Consider the following 19,937-nt stretch of genomic DNA (forward strand, 5'->3'; position numbering starts at 1 on the left):
ACAATAAAATTTATGGAACTATAATTTTTGGCTGACAGATTTGTAGATAAGACTTAGGGCAGCATATTTGCAAGAACAAGTTTATCTGCAACATGTCCTCAAGACAGTTGTCAAAATGTTTATTAGCTAATTTGTATCTATTAGGTCTTATATTAATTAGTATTTTGATAATACCCTAGGAATTGGTGTGGGTTTTTTGCTATTATAAATTTTATTAAATATGTAGTGCAGTTCTGATTTGGTATGTTTATGCATCAAGGTACTGATATTCAGGACTATATTAACATAGAAGATTGACAGCAGAAAAAGACCTCATGGTCCATCTACTCTGCCCTCATACTATTTCTTGTATACAGTATTATCTTAGGGTGGATATATGTTTATCCCAGGCATGTTTAAATTCAGTTAGTTACAGTTACTTATTGTTGTGGTTAGCTCTGGCTCAGCTCCTGCCCCAAGGACTGTGGATGTGGGGGAGACATCCACATGCTGCAGGCCTGTTTTGCTCCCCCCCTCCCCATGGAATCTGCTGATGAAGGCTCCTCTGACCAAGAAGACATGAGTGACATGGAGGAGAGTGTGGCAGACAGCTCAGAAGGAGATCAATTATCTAGCTCCTCCTTGGATTCCGAACAAGAGTTAATGATACAGCCACACATGAGGAGAGGGATGCATAGGCAACAACAACTGAGAGATTATTATCAAAGAAAATGAGGCCACCTGTGGTTGGGTGGGGCTGTGGTAATTAGTGAGGCTGCTATAAATAGCAGCCTGTGGGTTTGGCCATTGTGGAGGATTATCTGATCCAGCGTTTCCCAACCGGTGTGCTGCGGCACACTAGTGTGCCGCGAGACACCGTCAGGTGTGCTGCGGCGAGAGGCGGCGGAGGAGAGTGGGCGGATTGGGCGGGCAATGGGGCAGAGCGGAGAAGCCAGGGGCGCGTTTGGCCGGAGGCACCTACTGCCGCACCTCCCTGCCCCTGCCTCCCCACGGTGCCTCCGGCCAAACGCGCCCATGGCTTCTCCGCCCTGCCCCATTGCCCGCCCGATCCGCCCACTCTCCTCCGCCGCCGCCTCCTGCCTTGGGGCGAGCAATCCGGGAGTCCGGGACTGTGTGGCTTTGCGCCATGAAGAGAAAACGGCCGACTTTTCCCTGCTGCCATTTTCTCTTCATGGCGCAAAGCCACACAGTCCCGGACTCCCGGATCGCTCGCTTCTCCGGTCAGCAAAGCCATCTGCCCAGGAAAGCGCCACGCTGGCCGGAAAAGCGAGCGATCCGGGAGTCCGGGACTGTGTGGCTTTGCGCCATGAAGAGAAAACGGCCGACTTTTCCCTGTTGCCGTTTTCTCTTCATGGCGCAAAGCCACAGTCCCGGACTCCCAGATCGCTCGCTTCTCCGGTCAGCAAAGCCATCTGCCCAGGAAAGCGCCGCGCTGGCCGGAGAAGCGAGCGATCCTGGAGTCCGGGACTGTGTGGCTTTCGGCCGGGCTAACGGGAGGCGGCGCGAGGCCGGGCGCTGGGGACGTCTGGGAGGCCGAGGAGGCTGATGGCTGCTGCGCACTCCACTCTCTCTCTGGCTCTCTCTGGCTCTTTCTTTTTTTCTCTGTTGCTGGCGTGGTGAACGAGAGAGAAAGAGAGAGAAAAAGGAGGGGAGAGAGAATGAGAGAAAGAAAGCAAGAGAAAGAGAGGGAAAGAAAGCAAGAGAGAGAGAGAAAGAAAGGGGGGAAGGAGGGAGAGGGAAAGACATAGAGGGAGGGAAGGAGGGAGAGAGAAAGAGAGCAAAAAAGAGAGGAAGAAAGAAAGAGGGATGGAGAGAAAGAAGGGAAGGAAGGAAGAGAGAGAAAGAGGGAGGGAGAAATAGAGTGAAATGGAGGAAGAGATATTTTTTTTGTCCAAACTTTTCTTTAGCCCCCCCGCCCCGCCCCCTTCAGTGTTCCCCAGAATTTTGAAAACATGAATAATGTGCCGCGGCTCAAAAAAGGTTGGGAAACACTGATCTGATCAATATGTTTGGTGACTGCTTTACTGACTTTGACCTTTTGTGTGCTGATTTTTGCCCGCTTTGAAACTAAATCAGGGCAAAGTGTGTTTCACTTTGTGAAAGGACTGTGAATTGCGTCACAGCTGCAAGCTAAGTATCACAGAACTGATATGGGACTTGTACAAATTACCAGTTTGTTTGGAGACAAGTGCTCTTTGCTATACCAAAAGAGGCCTTGGTTTAAGTGAATTTTCATTATAAAGAACATTGTTTTGAATTTTCAAACGTGTGTGTGTCTGAAATTTGTACCTGTGAATCTTTGGGAGGAGTCTACCAGAGAGCCTGACAGAACACTTATTAAGCATATTTTTAATCCAAAAGTATTGTATGGATGAGCAGAAATGAGTATGTTCCACTGGAGAGGAATAAAATAGAATTCTTTATTGCCCAAGTGTGATTGGACACACGAGGAATTTGTCTTTGGTGCATATGTTCTCAGTGTACATAAAAAGACAAAATACGTTTTATTTGGGTTTAAATTTCTTGTAATTCTTCCATCATAATACAATAAGTCCTGACAGCGTTAAGATTGCCAGAGGAAAAAATAGTTCACACACGTTTTAGAAATACCATAATTGAAAATGTACATCTTGCATTCACCAGCTACCTGACGTTTAATCATCCAAAACATATACAGTATGTAATGCAAATGCATTTGGCACATTGGCCATAGCTTGGCTGAGAAAATCTTCCACTTACTTCCATTTGCTAGTGCAGGTGTACAATGTATTGTTCTTGTTCAGCCTATTGTTCAAATCCTTATTGTATACTTATGATGGAATAATTTAAGCATTAGAAGAACTGATCCTAAGTAAAACGTAAATTGAATAGCTGCGCACTTCGAAAGATAGGAAAACGTCCCTGTTCCAATCTCCCGCTCAGCCAGTCGAGACCTGCGCTCTTCTTGCGCGCCTCTCCGCTAACGGCAGGGGGCGTTGTCCGCCACGTACCCGCGCTCGTCCGGCGTTCGAAACGAGGGGGCGGCGGCTGCGGACGCGGTTGCTGAGGGGACTGCCACGGCGACGGTGACTGGGTTTATAAAACTTCATTCCCTCCTTATCCACCCCGCGCTAAGATGGCGGCGGATCCTCCTCCTGAACAGTTCGGCGTGGCCGAGGAACGGAGCGGGCATTGCGCCGGGGTCGATGGGAGTTGTCTTTATGTGTGGGGGGGATATGTGGTAAGGAAATTAGAGTCGACGGGGAAGCCGAATGGTCGGACAAATATATGCGGGAAAGGAAAAAAAAAAAGCAATAACCGAGCAATGGAGGAAACCAAGGAGGGGGGAAGGGCGAGAGAAGCCGTTCACGTTATCTCGCCTTCCCCCCTCCGCCGCGTTATTTTAAAGCGAGCTCGCTGACGCTCCTCCTCCAAAAGCGAAATGGGGAGGGGGGAAAGAGGCACGTGCCGCTTTTGGACGTGATTGGGGAGGGGGAGGAGGTTGGGTGTTTATCTCAGCTGTTTACCTCATTGGACGGTGGCGTCTCGTGCGACAGCAGCTGACCCGCCTCTCTTCCCACCTCCAAGAGGCTGAATTTTATAATTTGAGCGCCATCTCTTGGCGCCTTACAAAGCGTGTTGACAACCTGATGTGTCAGATGGTTTTCTATAATAAACTCGCCTTTGTCTTAAAAGTGTGGCACTATTTCTTTTCCTTATCTGGGGAAGCAGATTTGCCCAGCCTAGGCGCTAGGCGAGTCTATGAAGAGGGGCGGCATACAAATATAATAATAAAAATAAAAATAATATTTAATAATGTCCCTTGTTTATCACGTTGCAGATAGTCCTTTGACTTCAGACTACCACAATTGGGACCAGAATTTCTATTGTTCAGTAAGGTGTTAAACCATTCACACCCAATTTTACAGTCTTTTGCTAAGATTGTTAAGTTGAATCACAAGGTTATGAAGCAAATATGGCTTCCTCCATTGATTTTGCTTTGGTGAAGCCAGATGGGAAGAAAGCATGCCAGGATACCGCAACCTAAATTTTGCCTGCCCCCCCCCCCCGTCCACTTCTGCAATGGTGGAGAACCAGTTATCACTTTTTCTCAGAGCCATTAAATTAAATAATTAAATAAAATTAATTGTAATAATAGTTGCTAAAGGAATGGTTGTAAATGAAGGTCTGTTTGTATAATGAATCCTTAAAAATTTGTGTCTGGGCTACTAACCATGTTTATAATCTGCTCGTTAATGTATTTAAAGTCATGGTTTATGGCTTGGCTTAGTTTAGTGTTAGATTGGAACCCAGCTATTCTGATGTAATCAGTATCAAGAATGAAGCAAGTGAGTCCTATGTACTTCCATTGACTTGATTGGTTTCTATGCCAAATGGTGGCTGGTCAAGATGATAACAATTTTTGCATCTTCCAGCAAATTATCTCAATCCCATTTGTAGATAAACACTATGATTATTGATGACATATCACATTTTTCTTTGTGACTATCAGTTAGAGCTGTCTCGACTTGGTCTTCTGTTTTAGGATAGCAGACAGTGTAAGCTAACCCACGGTCCAGTTAATAGCCGCCCTGAGTCCTCGGAGAGGGACAGCATACAAATCCAATTAATAATAATTTCAATTATTTTTAGTCTTGACATACTGAGAATAAATAAATAAATAAATTGGACTTCTATGCCGCCCTTTTTTGTAGACACAGGGCAGCTCACAATAAGAATAGAACATGATGGGAGGAGATCTGAGGTCTATCATTTGTTATTTAGAGATTAATAACCAGGATGTGACTGGCTTATAGATAAGGGAGATGATCAATATGGCTAGGATATGTATCTCCCTATTTGTACAAGTTACTCAAGACCAAACTATCAAGCCACCAGACTTTTCCTGCCCTTCAAGGAAAGGAAAGTACAATCTCTATTTATTCCCCTAAATATATTCCCTTTATTATTATAATAATTCATTGCAAAGTAAAGGATTTCCTTTGCTGCTTTCATGAACATCATTTCATTAGAGTTAACTTGGAATAAGGACATCTATTACCATCACTATTGGAATTTGATATTCTGGAAATGGCAAAATATACAGGACCACTAATAATAATTGGTGTCAAATGCAAAACTTTGTATATTTTTGGAATACATTTATCGGATATTGGCAATATTTGCCGTGAGATTATAATTTTCAACAAATTCTTTATACAGTAGTCCCTCACCTATCACTGGTGTTACGTTCCAGACCTGGCCGCGATAGGTGAAATCCGCGATGGGGAATTTATCGACTGATAGTACTTATTTAAGTATTTATATTGTAATTGTTTGGTAAGTTTTCATTGTTTTAAGTGTTTATAAACCCTTCCCACACAGTATTTATTTTAGATACAGTATTTAAATACAGTATTTACAATTTTAGATTTTTTTTTTGAAAAACCTGCCGATCGAGTTCGGCGGGCTGTTTAAATCTGCCGATCGACTTCCTCAGAAACCCGCGATGAAGTGAAGCCGCAGTAGGTGAAGCACGGTATAGCGAGGGACTACTGTATACTGCTTTTCTGTCAACATATATTTAATTCTTGCAAACATAAATTATATATAAGTATACTACTAAATATCTTTAAAATGTGCTAATATCTGCAGTGTCACTTTCTATACTTTCAATTATCTGCCACTTGAAATTTCCTTTCCAACAAAAGACTAATGAATGGTACACTAAGTTATGTGTATGTAATTGATAGTAAATGAAAGGAAAAAAATGTGTTTGCTTTATGATTACTAAAACAATGCTCCAGCAGGCCAAGTTATCTATTATAGAGCTAGAATTTGAAATGGAAAATATTCAGAAATACATGTGGCATTTTGAAAATAAGAATTATGTCAGAACTACTGTTTTTTTCTGCATAGTCTATTGAAGAAAATGAAGTTTATTTACCAAACGATGAACTTTGGATCTATGATATTGACAGTGGATTATGGTAAGTTACATTATTTACTGTGCTGTTAATTTATCAGAAGATACTTCATATGAGAAACTTTATTTATTGAAATTATTATTTTAGCTAAATAAGCTTTTTACTTCCTTGTTCATTTAATTAATTTATAACTGAAAAAGAAATATGGTTTTAAAGCTAGATTTCCATATCAGAATATGTTGAAATATGACTGGCTAGTTCTAGGTCACAGCAAGTATAATTTATAGTTCAGTATTTTGTGGAAATTCAGATAACTTGATTAACTGGACACCAATCTTAGGTTTCCTACATTGTCACATTTTATGTGATTTTAATGCATTTGGAAATGGATATCAGTGATAATTCTTTTCCTTCTCAGAGCTATTGTAACTAGTTAGCATTTAAGAATGAATGAGAAAGTATTGGACTAGCCAGGAAAAACGTTGCTATTATTTCCAGTGTATTTACCTGATTGTGATGAAATCATTTCACCCAACTTACTTATACCTTATGTTGCCTGAAAATAATGACATATAATGATCATATCCGGTGGGCATCAAATTGGGGAACACTAATGTAGTGGGCATCAAGTTGGGGAATACTTTCAGTAGTGACTAGAAGAGAATGACATAGATTGAGGTAGATAACAATTTTTGGCAAAATTATTGAATGTTATTTCAAAGTTACTTAAAGTATTATTTATTTTATCTCTTTTTCATACTCTGAGCAAAGTTAAAGTATACAGTATTCTGTATTGCCTAAATTGCAGGTCAATGCATCTAATGAAAGGAGAGTTACCTCCATCTATGTCTGGAAGCTGTGGAGCTTGCATTAATGGGAAACTCTATATCTTTGGAGGATTTGATGACAAAGGATACAGCAACCGGGTACTGGATTCCTTTCATTGTTAAAAATTTGCCCAACAAAATAAGAAATTTCTTAAATGGTGAAAAATATGGTTCAATTTGTTTAAAACTGAACTGTATCTTTTATATATTTATAAGTACAGTATTCCAAGTTTCTATGAATTAACCTGTTGTGATTGACATTCATGTTTTATGATTCATTGTTGTAGCTATATTAAAACTTAAAAATATATAGTAATAAGAATTTATAACAATCAAGAATGAGATCTGAATGTGGGATTTTTCACAGGTAGAGCTTATGAGACTAATCAGCACTCAGATAACAATTTTGGGATATCTGGGTGCTTGAATACCTCTTAAGGTATAGTTGATTTTTTCATTGGACAGTAGAATCTTTCTCGTATATAACATAAATGCCGTATGGGAAATAAAGATCACTTATCTCACAGAATGAATATATTTAGCATTGTTAATTCTTGTATGCTATATGTAAGTACAGTGGTACCTCGTGATACGAACCCCTTGTGATACAAACATTTCGAGATACGAACCCAGGGTTCTGAAAATTTTTGCCTCTTCTTACGAACTTTTTTCGACTTACAAACCCACCGCAGATCGCAAAATGGCGCTCAGCTGGGCTGCGCCGCCCGGCTGTCACCTTTTAAAACAGCCAGGGGGCTTCTCGGCGTTCTCCCGAACCCAAACCCAAACCTTTGCTGAACTTTTCAGGTTCGGTAGGCCGCCGAGAAGCACCGCTGCCCGCCTGTCACCTTCTGAAATGTGGCCTCCAGGAAGGACATCTTCGTGACGTCAAAGCTCCGCCCATGGAATTCCCTATTGGGATTCCCCACCTCCGTTTCAGCCTCCAGATCGGCCGAAAATGCTGCCGCCGATCGCAAAAACGGCGCTCTGCCAGGCGCTGCCGCCCGGCTGTAACCTTCTGAAACAGCCAGGCGCTTTTTGGTGGCCTCCGGGACCTGAACCCAAACCTTTGCTGAACTTCCGAGTTCGGCATTCGGGAGAACGCCGAGAAGCCCCCCAGTTGTTTCAGAAGGTGACAGGCGGGCGCCGCCGCTTCTCAGTGGCCTCCCAAACCTGAACCCGAAAAGTTCGGCAAAAGTTCGGGTTCGGGAGAACACCGAGAAGCCCCCCGGTTGTTTTAAAAGGTGACAGTCGGGCGGCGAAGCCCAGCGGAGTGCCATTTTGCGATTTTTTTTCCCCCTTGCACGCATTAATCGCTTTTACATTGTTTCCTATGGGAAACATTGTTTCATGTTACGAACTTTTCGCCTTACGAACCTCCTTCTGGAACCAATTAGGTTCGTAAGACGAGGTATTACTATACTACCAATGTTAATTGCAACTTGATATCACTTCCAAGTGAATGATGATCAACAGAGCTACCATTTAATATTAGTTGGATTTTATTCATAAATATATTTAGAAGAGAGCCAGTGTGATGTTTAAGGCATCTGATACAATACCAGCTGGGTAAACGTGGGCTGGTTACTCTTTCAGCTCTAGGAAGGAGGCAATGGGAAACCACTTCTGAAAAACCTTGTGAAGAAAAGTGCAGAAACTTGTCCAAACAATCTAAGACGGCTATCAAACTCACAGTCAAACTCACAAGTCCACATGACGCTTCACCACATTTTTTCCCTTCACAAAGCTAGGATGGGCATGGCCTGCGCATGATGCATTCAGCCCTCAGGCCGCCAGTTTTACAGCCCTGATCTAAGAGGATCAGACATGATTGAACAAAAGAAAAAAATATTTAGAAGCATCATAAAAAATTTATAAGGTTTTAACCTAAGGCCTTTTAAGGCCATCAGGTCTTCCTACTTTAAGTTAGAATGTATTAGTTTGGGATATCTTGGTTTCACTAATGTTACTTAGAAGATCTGTAACTTCTTTCTGTAGGTCCATGCAGTGAGGGAAATTTAATTGCCAATACTGTATCTGTTTTTTTCTGAAAACCATGGGCGTTAAATTTGCAATTAGTTTCACTTCAGTGGAACTACTAAACATTTTTGTTACTAGAATTCATTCATTCATTCATTCATTCATTCATTCATTCATTCATTCATTCATTCATTCATTCAATTTTATGCCGGCCTTCTCCTTAGACTCAGGGCGGCTTACATGTTAGCAATAGCACTTTTAAACAGAGCCAGCATATTGCCTCCACAATCCCGGTCCTCATTTTACCCTCCTCAGAAGGATGGAAGGCTGAGTCAACCTTGAGCCGGTGATGAGATTTGAACCACTGACCTACAGATCTACAGTCAGCTTCAGTGGCCTGCAGTACAGCACTCTACCTGCTGCGTCACCCCGGCTCATTTGGCCTGAAAAGAATAATAAATTCAAAAAATAAATTATTTCATAATTTTAAAATGTCTGAATGTTGTTAGCACAAATGCTTATATAAATGTTGGAAATAATCCTTTTCATTAAAAGAGTAATGGAATATTGATTTTTTTATTCATGATCTTTTTTCCATTAACACTTATGTTTATTGAATAATACTGTATATTTAAATTATTTTATTTTCCTTTAAAGTATTTTAATTTCCTTTAAAGCTCTACCATGTTAATTTGCGAACAAAAAATGGAATTTATATATGGAAGCAAATCACAGACTTTAAAGGTCAGCCTCCTACACCACGTGACAAGCTTGCTTGCTGGGTGTATAAAGACAGGTAATTCTATAAATGATTTCATAAATGGGAAGGATGAAAAAACATCTGGTAACATAATAGTTTGATAACATCATTGGGATATACGCTAGGAACAACACTTACATTATAAGTAAATAACAATATGCTGTAATGAGTAGAATTTTTTAAATGATTAAATGTTTTGAATATTAAATTCATTTTTCTCTTGATATTGCCAGTGCGTTGCTGACAGAAAAGCAGTATACTTTGGATGTCTATTTTATTTATGTAGAGTTAGGAATATATATATAAGACAAATAAACAGATTACTACAGGTGACATTTGAGAAGTCTTGTGGAAAATGAAAGGGCAGAACAATAGTATTCTTAGGATTATTGCAGATAAATTAATTAGTAATTTTAATTCCTATTATTTCAGGTTAATCTACTTTGGTGGTTATGGCTGTAGGAAACAAAATGAGCTAAGTGACTGTTTTGACGTTCATGATGCATTTTGGGTAAGATAAGATTTAATTCCAAGCAAAAAATAGAAGCTGATTTATTATTAGTGTTTTATTGCATTTTAAAAAATTATTACTACTACTACTAATGTATTTTACTTTTTGTAGGAAGGTCAAATATTCTGGGGATGGCACAATGATGTTCATGTTTTTGATACAAGTACTCAAACTTGGCATCAGCCAAAAATTAAAGTAAGTGTTGTAACTGTGTATAGCTAAAGCTAGGTGTTTTGGTGACGCAACGTATTTGTTGCAAGCATATTCTGATTACTGTTATTTCTCTTGCTTGCAGCGTGGAATTGCACCTCAGCCTCGAGCAGCTCACTCATGTGCAGTCATAGGAAATACAGGCTATGTTTTTGGAGGACGGGTTTTGGTTTGTACTCAGTACCCACTTTTCTTTATCAGAAGGAGGCTTTAGTGCAAGAGAGGAAAAATATATATTTTTGAAGTAAAGAGACGGCTGTCCCCCCTTACTTTGCCTCTGGCTGCAGCTTGATTCCAAAATTTAGACATGGAAGAATTAAAAGGGCTTATTGAAGAATAGGAAAGTAGAATGTTCACTACATTAAATGAGACACTTGTTCATCTAGCTCTGTTATGGTGAACCTGTGGCATGTATGCCAGAGGTGGCATGCAGAGCCATCACCCCGGCTCAGCTCTGCCATACATGCAGGTGTGCCGGCCAGCTGGCCTTCCTGTCTCTGCCACGCATGCGCGGGGGTGGAGGGCATGTGTGAGAGATGCATGCACATATATGAGGAAAGGGTGTATGCATGGGGGGCAGGTGTATGCATGGAGGCAGGAGGCGTGTGCAGGGGACATCCACACATTGCATTTTGGGGATGCATGTATGCGAAAAGGTTAGCCATCACTGATCTAGCTTAATATTTGTACTTGTAGAGCTTCTCCAGCAGCTGCTAAGTGGATTTAAAGTGTTCCTGCTGCTCAGTCAGGATAATGGCAGGAAGTAATCATGCACCAGAAAAGGAAGTCCACCAACCCAGAAATATGAAGCCTTTCAGTCCAAAACCAGAAATTGTAAAATATTTTACTTGTGTGTTCTGAAAAACACTATAAATGGAATTTGACTACACATACACTCTAGTCTAGTAGGAATTAGTTGAGTTGGTGTGAATAGTCACTTGGTGCTTTGTGCTGCATAGTTTAATTTGGTTAAAAATCAAATCACATAATTCAAATGAACATAACAGAATGGAAATAATATGAGGACAGTTATATAACAATACTCTTTTTTTTCTTCATGCTCTTATTAAACATAATATACGTACATAATCTCGATTGATAGATAAATTTTCTTATATGAGGAATTTGTAAACTGAAATTGATACTATGTTTTATTTTAAAATAAAATGGATGTTGTATTTTTTAAATAGCAAACAAGGATGAATGATTTACATTCTCTGAATTTAGACGCCTGGGTTTGGTCAGGAAAGTAAGTTTTTTTCCTTTGATGTTATTTTTTCTGTTGTATATAAATACCTAGTTAAATACAATTTCGTTTTGAACATTTTCTTGGGATTTGGTTTTTGATAATAAATCAATACTATTTCTATTAATATCACAATGTTTTATGGTAATAAGCAAATTTATAATTTATAGATGGATCTCTGTACATTTTGTGGATAAAATTTTCAGAAGATAAAAGACCAACAAGTTAAGGTTCCTCACTCACAATAAAAAGGACTGATTTTGCTATGATTGATCCTTTTGCTGTTGTAGACTGATTTAATTTAAAATAAAGATATTTTCATTTTAAATTGTGGAATTTAAAAGTGAAGAAAATATTTAAGTCAACAAAACATCTTATGATTTTATTAAACTGCAAGGATTTCTTAGATGAAGCTTCTAAGAATTTTTACTGAGAAATGAAGAGATTTACTTTTAGATATACATTAGATTGTCAGGCTGACAATTCATATTAACTATCATATATAGATTTAGTTGGATACGAGATGGGTGGCAAATAAATTTCCTAAATAAATATATTAAAAAATGAAGAGAAACCTCTGTGTGTGTATTACTTGTAAGTTGCAGATTAGAAACTGGTGATAAACATGGTCCCTTGCTTCCTGGTTTAATTGATTTGTCAACCAAAAAAGCGCAGAGGAGTGCTTGAATTCTAGTTGTTTTGAATCTATACAACTCAGTTTCATCAGTTAATGAAATAAACAATTTATATGACATATGTTGCATTAGGAAATACTTCCTCACACCCATCCCCCTGCTGTAATATTCAATAATTATTTGGGATTTGTTTGAATTATATAAGCAGTAGTGCTTTGGTTGTTCTTCTACATAGAATTGCTACAAATGGAGAAAAACCAAGAGACAGATCATGGCACACGTTGACTCCTATGGCGGATGGGAAACTTTTCCTATTTGGTGGGCTGAGTTCAGACAATGTACCCTTAAGTAAGTAGCATTTGTCCTGAAAGGTTGAGATTGTGAGGAAGATATAGCTAGTATATGAGTTACGGTGGCAATTGGGACTGGGATTGCTACCCGAAAGTGATGCATTAATAAAATACAATGTCATGTGGCTGCATTGCTTGGCAATAGCAGTCACAATTATTGTTGTAGTCCCAAGATGCACAAGTCCTTAAGTGGGAAGAAGCAGGATCCCAGGTAGGGAGAATGGGCTTTAGGGAGGAAGGTAAGGGCTGATGCAGGCCGTATGGGAAGCCAGAGGAGAACATAAGAAAAGCCATGCTGAATCGGGCCAAAGCCCATTGAGTCCAGCATTCTGTGTCACACAGTGGCCCACCAATTGTCCTTGGGGATCTTGAGCAGAAAGAGAAGGCAAAACCCTCCCTTTCTTTTGACCCCCAACAAATGGTACCCAAGGGAATCCTGCCTGCCTCAACCAACATAGAGGTGGAATTGAACAAGGAGGCTTGGCCCGGGCTTTATGCAAGTCATGGGAAGCCAGGAGAAGGTCTAGAAGGGCCCACAGAACCTGAACATGGCGTGCGATCTTTCCTGACAGCTTCCCCATTGAGTTTGTTTATAGGAAGCTGCCAGAGAAGGTTGCAAATGGCAATCATACAACTACAGCTCCCTCCAATGTTACACAGTAATGGTGAGGCAGACACATAAGTGCCTGGATCACAATTAGTGTCCATTAGCAGCATGAATTTGAACAGTACCATTCATGTTCTCCTCAAACTGGTTTTCAGAAAACAAGAGGATATAGTAATAAATCGAACTGCTGTTTAATTAATCTAAATAGAATGACTTATAGTTCATGCAGAAAAGTCAAATGTACATGAAATATTTACCAGGTTCTGAAATGAAGATTCAGGTTAATTAAAGAAGAGTAGATTGTTTTTTTAAATAGAAAAATAAGCAATGCTACCCTTCCCAGCTACTTTTGAAACTGAGGTGAGCTAGGTGATGGGGAAAGGAAGAAAGGTACTGTAGTCAAAGAACAAGGTAGAAACCTACTAAACTAATTCCTGCTTCTCTTTTAAATCCTGGTCAAGGTAGCACTTGTTTCTCATGCTGAAAATCATTCACCCGCAACAGAAAACAATTGATTACATAATTTGTTGTCATTTTTAAATAAAAGCAATAGTACTAATCTTTTTATCTCTATTTTCAGGTGATGGTTGGATTTATGATGTTGCAACAAATGAATGGCAACAACTTAAATATTTACCAGAGACTAGACCTAGGTATAATATGCTAGTCATCTGCTGAAATTGAAAAACATGTGACTTTATAATTGTATAACTTTGTGAATTCAAATATAGATTTTGATCTAATGTTGTGGTATCCTTGGTGCTCTCTGAGCTTGGTTGTTTCATTACCCAAGCGAGGTGACATTCTCAGTGCACTGATAATATTAACCTAGTTTGAATAATGAAACATCTGCAAGAAAGCAACCAAGCTCAAAGAGCACCAAGGACTCCTCATTTCAATCCTGAACTACAAATACTCTTCTTTATTGATCTGATTTTGCCTTATAAAAGTAAAAAAGCATATCTGTTCATGTAGTCATGACTCACAGTTTCTCCAAGCTCCCATTTTCCCAGTCATAGGCTGTTTGTCATATCTATTACAGTTCCAAAGAGTCCTATAGGTCATTTTGCATGGTATTATAATCGGAATAAAAAACTGTGTAACAATTGAAATTTATTTATAATTCACATGCTACGACTAATTAACTTAAAAACAACTAAAATTACATAGCTGGCTCTGTTAAAAAGCGCTATTGCTAACATGTTGTAAGCCGCTCTGAGTCTAAGGAGAAGGGCGGCATAAAAATCGAATAAATAAATAAATAGTACACCATTATTTTACCAGATTTGTCTTCTTAGATATTTCCTACAGGTGTCGGTAAAGTTGTTAAAATAATTTTAGTTTTGATAATTGTTCTGTTTATACCGTATACCTAAAAAAAGTGTAAAAATGTCTCATATCATAGTTCTACCCACAAAATCTTCACTCAAACATATCCCATGCCATAGCTGCTGTTTTTTTCATGCTTAACAATGTGACCCTAAAATAGCTTCAAGCTGGGGTCCATTGAAGCCAGTGCCTGTCTCCATAAAATTGTATTTGTTTTTTTAATTGGATTGATGCTTCTCTGAAAGTAGGAAAAAGTTTCTTTACTCAACCTTTGGAGGTCAAGAACTAGTGATCCTTTACATGCAACTTCTCTATCCTAGTGGGCAAAACACTGAATAAGGTTGCCATTATCAGGGGGGGGGGGGGAAGACATAAATCATAAGGATACATTTAGCTTTTCAGGTTTCCTTCCTAGTGCATTTATTTGAGGAAATTGGCACAGGGATTTCAAGAAATATTGCTTCATAGTACCTGAAGTTAGGAAAGCAAATATTGCCCCCATCCTACCTTTTCTAAAATATGTGTATGAGAAGTACAGATATAAGATCATATACCCATGTTTTATCTGTATGTCCATAGTCACTAACTTGTCCCTCATAAGAATAAAAATACCTACAGGTAGTCCTAAGGTAGTATTGCTAATTGGGACTGAGTATTCTATTTTTAAGCAATGTGGTCATATGTCAAAAAGTTTGCACTGCTTAGTGGTAGTTCCAGTCATTCCATTTGTTGACATTAAGCAAGAACCATGCAGGTCACTAGTGAGGGCTTCAAATGACCCAGGCTTGTGATTTCCTGCCAGCTTCTCCATTGGTTGTTGGTACTGGTAGCTGGCAGAGAAGGTCATAAATTGTAATCATGTGACTGGTTATGCTGTAATGACCATAGGTGGAAGGATTGGTTGTAACTACCACTCATTCAGCACTAATAATTGCTGAATACATGTCGTTAAACAGAGACTACTTCTAATTGCAAATTTTGAGCACAAAATAAGACAATATGAAACATTACAATATCTCTAGAATAAGGCAAAATAGATCAAATCTTGAATTTCCTATAGGTGGGTTTCATATCGATGAAAGGGAAAAGGTGTTTGAGTCTGAGAACTCTTTAAGTTCATATGATCATTATGACTGCAGTATGATAAGCGAGGTGTTTACCAGAGTCAAAAAATGAATAAGACACCTTGTCCTTTTGACCTCTATGAAAAAAAATCATTTTATAATAAGATTGTTAGATATAGTTTGAATTCTGCTACTTTACAATGCTTTTATATTTTGTGGATTTTTGCTAATTATATTGATTATATTGAAATTTGTATTTTTGTTCTGCTAATATGAAGATATGTAAGCTGTCTTCAGGACTTCATAATTTAATGAATTGACTGTAACAATACAATTCACCAAAATATTATTTTTATTGGAGAAAGGGAAACCAATATACAAAAACTTTATAGTATTAATCTATAAATTTATCCATTGACATTGCAACAACCAAGATGATAAATGCTGCCCCCTTATCCTGCTATTCAAATAAAGTATGCTGAAGATCAGATTTACAACATCTGATTTTGAGGATAATTCTTTACCTTATTACACTAATTATGTACCTTATTATGTACTACAAATTTCAATTTTCTGGTTTAGATGCCAGCCCTGTTAGATATGTGTACAGTTTAGTTATAATGTGGTATGTTTGAATTACAACAGATACTGTAGTTTTGACAAGGATTTGTTTAAACAGATGATGTTAATTTAGTTGATTAATAATGCAAATAACATGCTTTATTAGAATGTCTAGGTGCTAAGTTAGAGCAGCTGTGAGAGGACATAAACTCTGTCAGTCAATAGAAAAAGCCTCAGGTTTCAAGCTAGGAGTCAAGGCCCAGAGTGAAGGCAGGAAAGGCATTCCAGTGTTCTGCGATGATCCAGTCCAGGCCAGAGTTTTCCTAATGCAGATAAGACAGAGGCAGAGCTATCAACAGGTATGAGGAAGAGAACAGGTGGGATACAGTTTAGTGTAAGGAGAATGGTATATAATTGCTGAAATAAATGAAGTAAGGTGTTTTACAGTAATCATGCACATACTGTACTTTGTACATAAATAAAAGAGAACTAATCTCTCAATCCTATTACCCAGTGAGTCCCTTTGTTAATTTGATTTCCAGAAAATAACTTCACACACAGTTGAAGTTGTTCTAACACAGCTATTGCTGTGATCCTATACAAATGAGTAGCATTCTCAATAATCTATGTGTCTACTTATTTATAGTGCAAATTTCTATGCTGCCAAACTCTATAATCCTGGCAGTTTAACATACCAAAAAAGTGGGGGAACGGGACCCAAAGGCAATGCCCTGCATCAGTTTCCTTACTTTGCACTAGTGTGTGCAAAATAACACCCAACTTTTGTAGGATGCAAAGGAGAAATGGGAGAACAGAATGCCCTATTTACTTTGGTTCCCAATCATGTTCATGGTTCATAGTGACACAAAAAGATAGAACTATTACAGCTCAGGTAATACTTGTAGAAAACTGCATTCTATGGAGAGTTCCCATGATTTTTGGTACACCTTTGCCCCTAAATGTTTTTTTTTTGTCAAATAGATTTCATCTGTTTCCTTGATTTTTTAAAAGAAAGATGCATCACACTTCCAATGTGTTATTAATACACATACTGTATTGCCTTTTTACTCAACCCACTGCCAGCCTATATAGTGATATAAAACAATATTGGTCCATATGATTTCTTTCTCCAGTTAATGCAGGCAGACAATTAATGTTAAAGAAGATTATAGTAAAGAAAGAAGAGATGACCCTAGTCCATCAGCATTTTTGCAGCTTTCATTTCATGTCTTGTAAAAATAAATACAAATTCTAATGAATAATGACTAGAGGTTGCCTTAAATTAATGGCATGACTAGAAAAATAAAATATTTCAGATAGCTGAATTTTTAAGTGATGCCATCTTGAATACTCATACTTTGATATTCATGTCAACATATTTCATGATATTGTGACTTATGAATATCAAAAGAATTTTTCACATAGTTTAATGATTAGTATAAAACAAGTTTAAATTGTACTTAGATAAAGTATTATATAATCTATTTTATAGAGACAGAATAAGTTGTTCTGATATTTAAAAGCGTCTCATCGGTACAAACAATTTTTAAGATCAGATCAAATGCATTAGTAATTTTTAAAATTCTTGTTAAGAAAGTAAGTCCGCTAATAGTAAACAGGAAAACATCAGTAAGATTTAAATTTCTTCATTCATTACTAATGTTCAAAATATTCTAAAGAATTGAGTAATCACTCAAGACAATATAGGTATTATATGTTGGAAATTAAGCGAAAGGTCCTGTAATGTAAATATAATATGCACCTCTAGAACATATAAGTAATGCTTCTCCAAAATCATTGATTTGAGCATTCATTCTAAGTATAATACATTTTAGGTTATGGCATACAGCCTGTGCTGGCAAAGATGGTGAAGTATTAGTCTTTGGAGGAAGTAAAGATGATTTGCATTTCCTGGATAGAGTAAGTACCTTAAAAGATCTAATTGTTTTTTTATACATTTTAAAGGAAATTCACATTCTACATTTTTCTGGCAGAATATTTAAGGAGAGCAGATAATTTGGATTCTTCCTAATGATAGGGCATCAGGAGACCCAAAAATAGTTTGCTTTAGTTACTCATAGCATTATCTAACTTCCATGCTATATTAGGTGTGCAAAGAGTTAGAAAGATAAGTGCATATATTTGAAATCATTGTTTTTTCTTTCTTAGGGACATTGCAGTGATTTATTGATTTTTCAAACACAACCATATTCACTTCTCAGGTGAGTTGAAACAAAACAGAACTAATAATATTATAAAGCCTCCAGTATAGTATACTCATCAAATATTAATAGCAACTATTATAGGAATAACTATCCTGACATAACAACTCCAGTGTGCAGAGCCATTTAAAGGACCTCTGGCATACGACAACCTAAATATGTAACACCCAAAAATGCTTTTTCAAGAGGGCAACTAAACTTTATGGTTTTTCTTTGAAGATCGAAGAAGCTTCCTCAGTTCTGACTGGATGGTGGAAAATAGAAGGATTTATATATCAGCTGTCTAAATCCTTCCATTCCTCATCATCCAGCCAAATCTGAAGAAACTTCTCGGATGAGAATCGAAACATCTTTAGAGACAAACCAGAAAGTCCAGTTGCCTCTTGAAAAAGCATTTTTGGGATAACCATGACCTGGATGACTATGAATCTCCATAGACATTTACATATGTAACGGTTGCCCTATTGTTTTGGGAGTGAACAAGTAATGTTGTGTATACACAGTGGCTATTTTCCATTAGTGAAAGGATTTTTTTTTCTTATAGAAATTTTAATACATTTTGCATTCTTAATATAAACTCTCTTGTGTCATTGTTATATGGCAGCTGTTTAAGCCAAATCCATAATCTTTGATTCAAGCAAATCATAGATAGATGATGTTTCAGTAAAATCCTAACAAACAATAGATTATTTTCAATAATAGCTGTCTGATGGAAGCTGAAGTGTTAAGATTGGGAACACTGCTGTAGGAGTGCATATTGCCATACTTAGATGTTTTAACTACTTTGTTGTTATGTAAGTTATAAAAAGCAAAACCTTATAACTTTCATATTGTTTCTTTCAGATTAAGTCTTGATTGTATTGGTAAAAATGCTGTCCTCTTGGAGAAACAAATATCGTGGTTGCCATCTAGACTTTTGGAAGAAGTTGTGAATAAGATAACTTTTTGGGTTGCTGTTAATCATCGTCAGAAAACAAAAGCCAAAGCAGAAGAGCAGGAGTAGATTAATGTCATTTAAACAACAGTTCCATTATCATTTTAAAACAAACAGCACTTGACTATTATTGGTAAATTGTTTGAGCTAAATTCTAAATTTCTGGATGGGCACAGAAAATTTCAAAGGTTATCAGGGTCATAACAGCTCCAGTTCAAGGTGCTGAAGATTAAAAATATTCTTGGACTTAAGAGCAATTTGATTCGATTATTGTTATTAAAGATAATGGTGTTCCAACAATGGAAATGGCGTTGGCCATCTTAGGAAGTTTGTGCTGGTATTTGAAAGGGATATTTTTTTTAAAAAACGAAGTTAAATTGTGTTTAAAAAATTGTGCAAACTCAAAATCCTTTCACAACATTTGACAAAGTTGCTTATTCTGTTGATTGTATAAACTTTGTATTTAACAGTTGAAAATATGTCTTAATTTATTGTAAAAAGTGTTCATAAACTATTGTTTTCTATTCCTTTTGAGTTTTGTGATTAACACTTGTACAATCTGAATGTAATTTACTGAACATGCTTTAGTCTCTTTCATTGTGTCATTTTGAACAAAGCCTTAAAAATAGTTATAAACTTTAATTATAGTAATAATTAAGCCCATATAAAGCTAAAACATTTGGGTAAACATACACAATACTCTCTTTATATTGCAGATGTCATATATCTCTTTAAGGAGATTTTTGATAATAGAATATCAATAGGCAACATATAAATGATACTTGCTATTTGTGC

The 19,937-nt window shown here is 37.6% G+C and overlaps 1 protein-coding gene across 4 annotated transcripts in view; it reads left to right on the top strand.

The window, feature by feature from the left end:
* KLHDC1 (kelch domain containing 1) overlaps positions 1–19,669 on the top strand; it is a 45,865-nt gene extending 26,196 nt beyond the window's left edge. For 3 of the 4 annotated variants that reach the window (XM_070748931.1, XM_070748939.1, XM_070748948.1), the window contains 12 exons: positions 5,899–5,969; positions 6,715–6,832; positions 9,391–9,509; positions 9,906–9,984; positions 10,096–10,179; positions 10,280–10,363; positions 11,385–11,443; positions 12,311–12,423; positions 13,613–13,685; positions 17,822–17,906; positions 18,156–18,208; positions 19,052–19,669. In XM_070748931.1, coding sequence (XP_070605032.1) covers positions 6,719–6,832; positions 9,391–9,509; positions 9,906–9,984; positions 10,096–10,179; positions 10,280–10,363; positions 11,385–11,443; positions 12,311–12,423; positions 13,613–13,685; positions 17,822–17,906; positions 18,156–18,208; positions 19,052–19,211 — 1,023 coding nt within the window. In that variant the 5' untranslated portion in view covers positions 5,899–5,969; positions 6,715–6,718 and the 3' untranslated portion in view covers positions 19,212–19,669. Of the gene's footprint in view, positions 1–3,005; positions 3,221–5,898; positions 5,970–6,714; positions 6,833–9,390; positions 9,510–9,905; positions 9,985–10,095; positions 10,180–10,279; positions 10,364–11,384; positions 11,444–12,310; positions 12,424–13,612; positions 13,686–17,821; positions 17,907–18,155; positions 18,209–19,051 lie in introns of those variants that run through there. The other variant, XM_070748924.1, reaches the window with a different exon arrangement.
* The last annotated feature ends 268 nt before the right edge of the window (positions 19,670–19,937 follow it).

Source organism: Erythrolamprus reginae, chromosome 1 (assembly GCF_031021105.1).
Source record: "Erythrolamprus reginae isolate rEryReg1 chromosome 1, rEryReg1.hap1, whole genome shotgun sequence".
In the NCBI taxonomy this organism is placed as follows: Eukaryota; Metazoa; Chordata; class Lepidosauria; order Squamata; family Dipsadidae; genus Erythrolamprus; species Erythrolamprus reginae.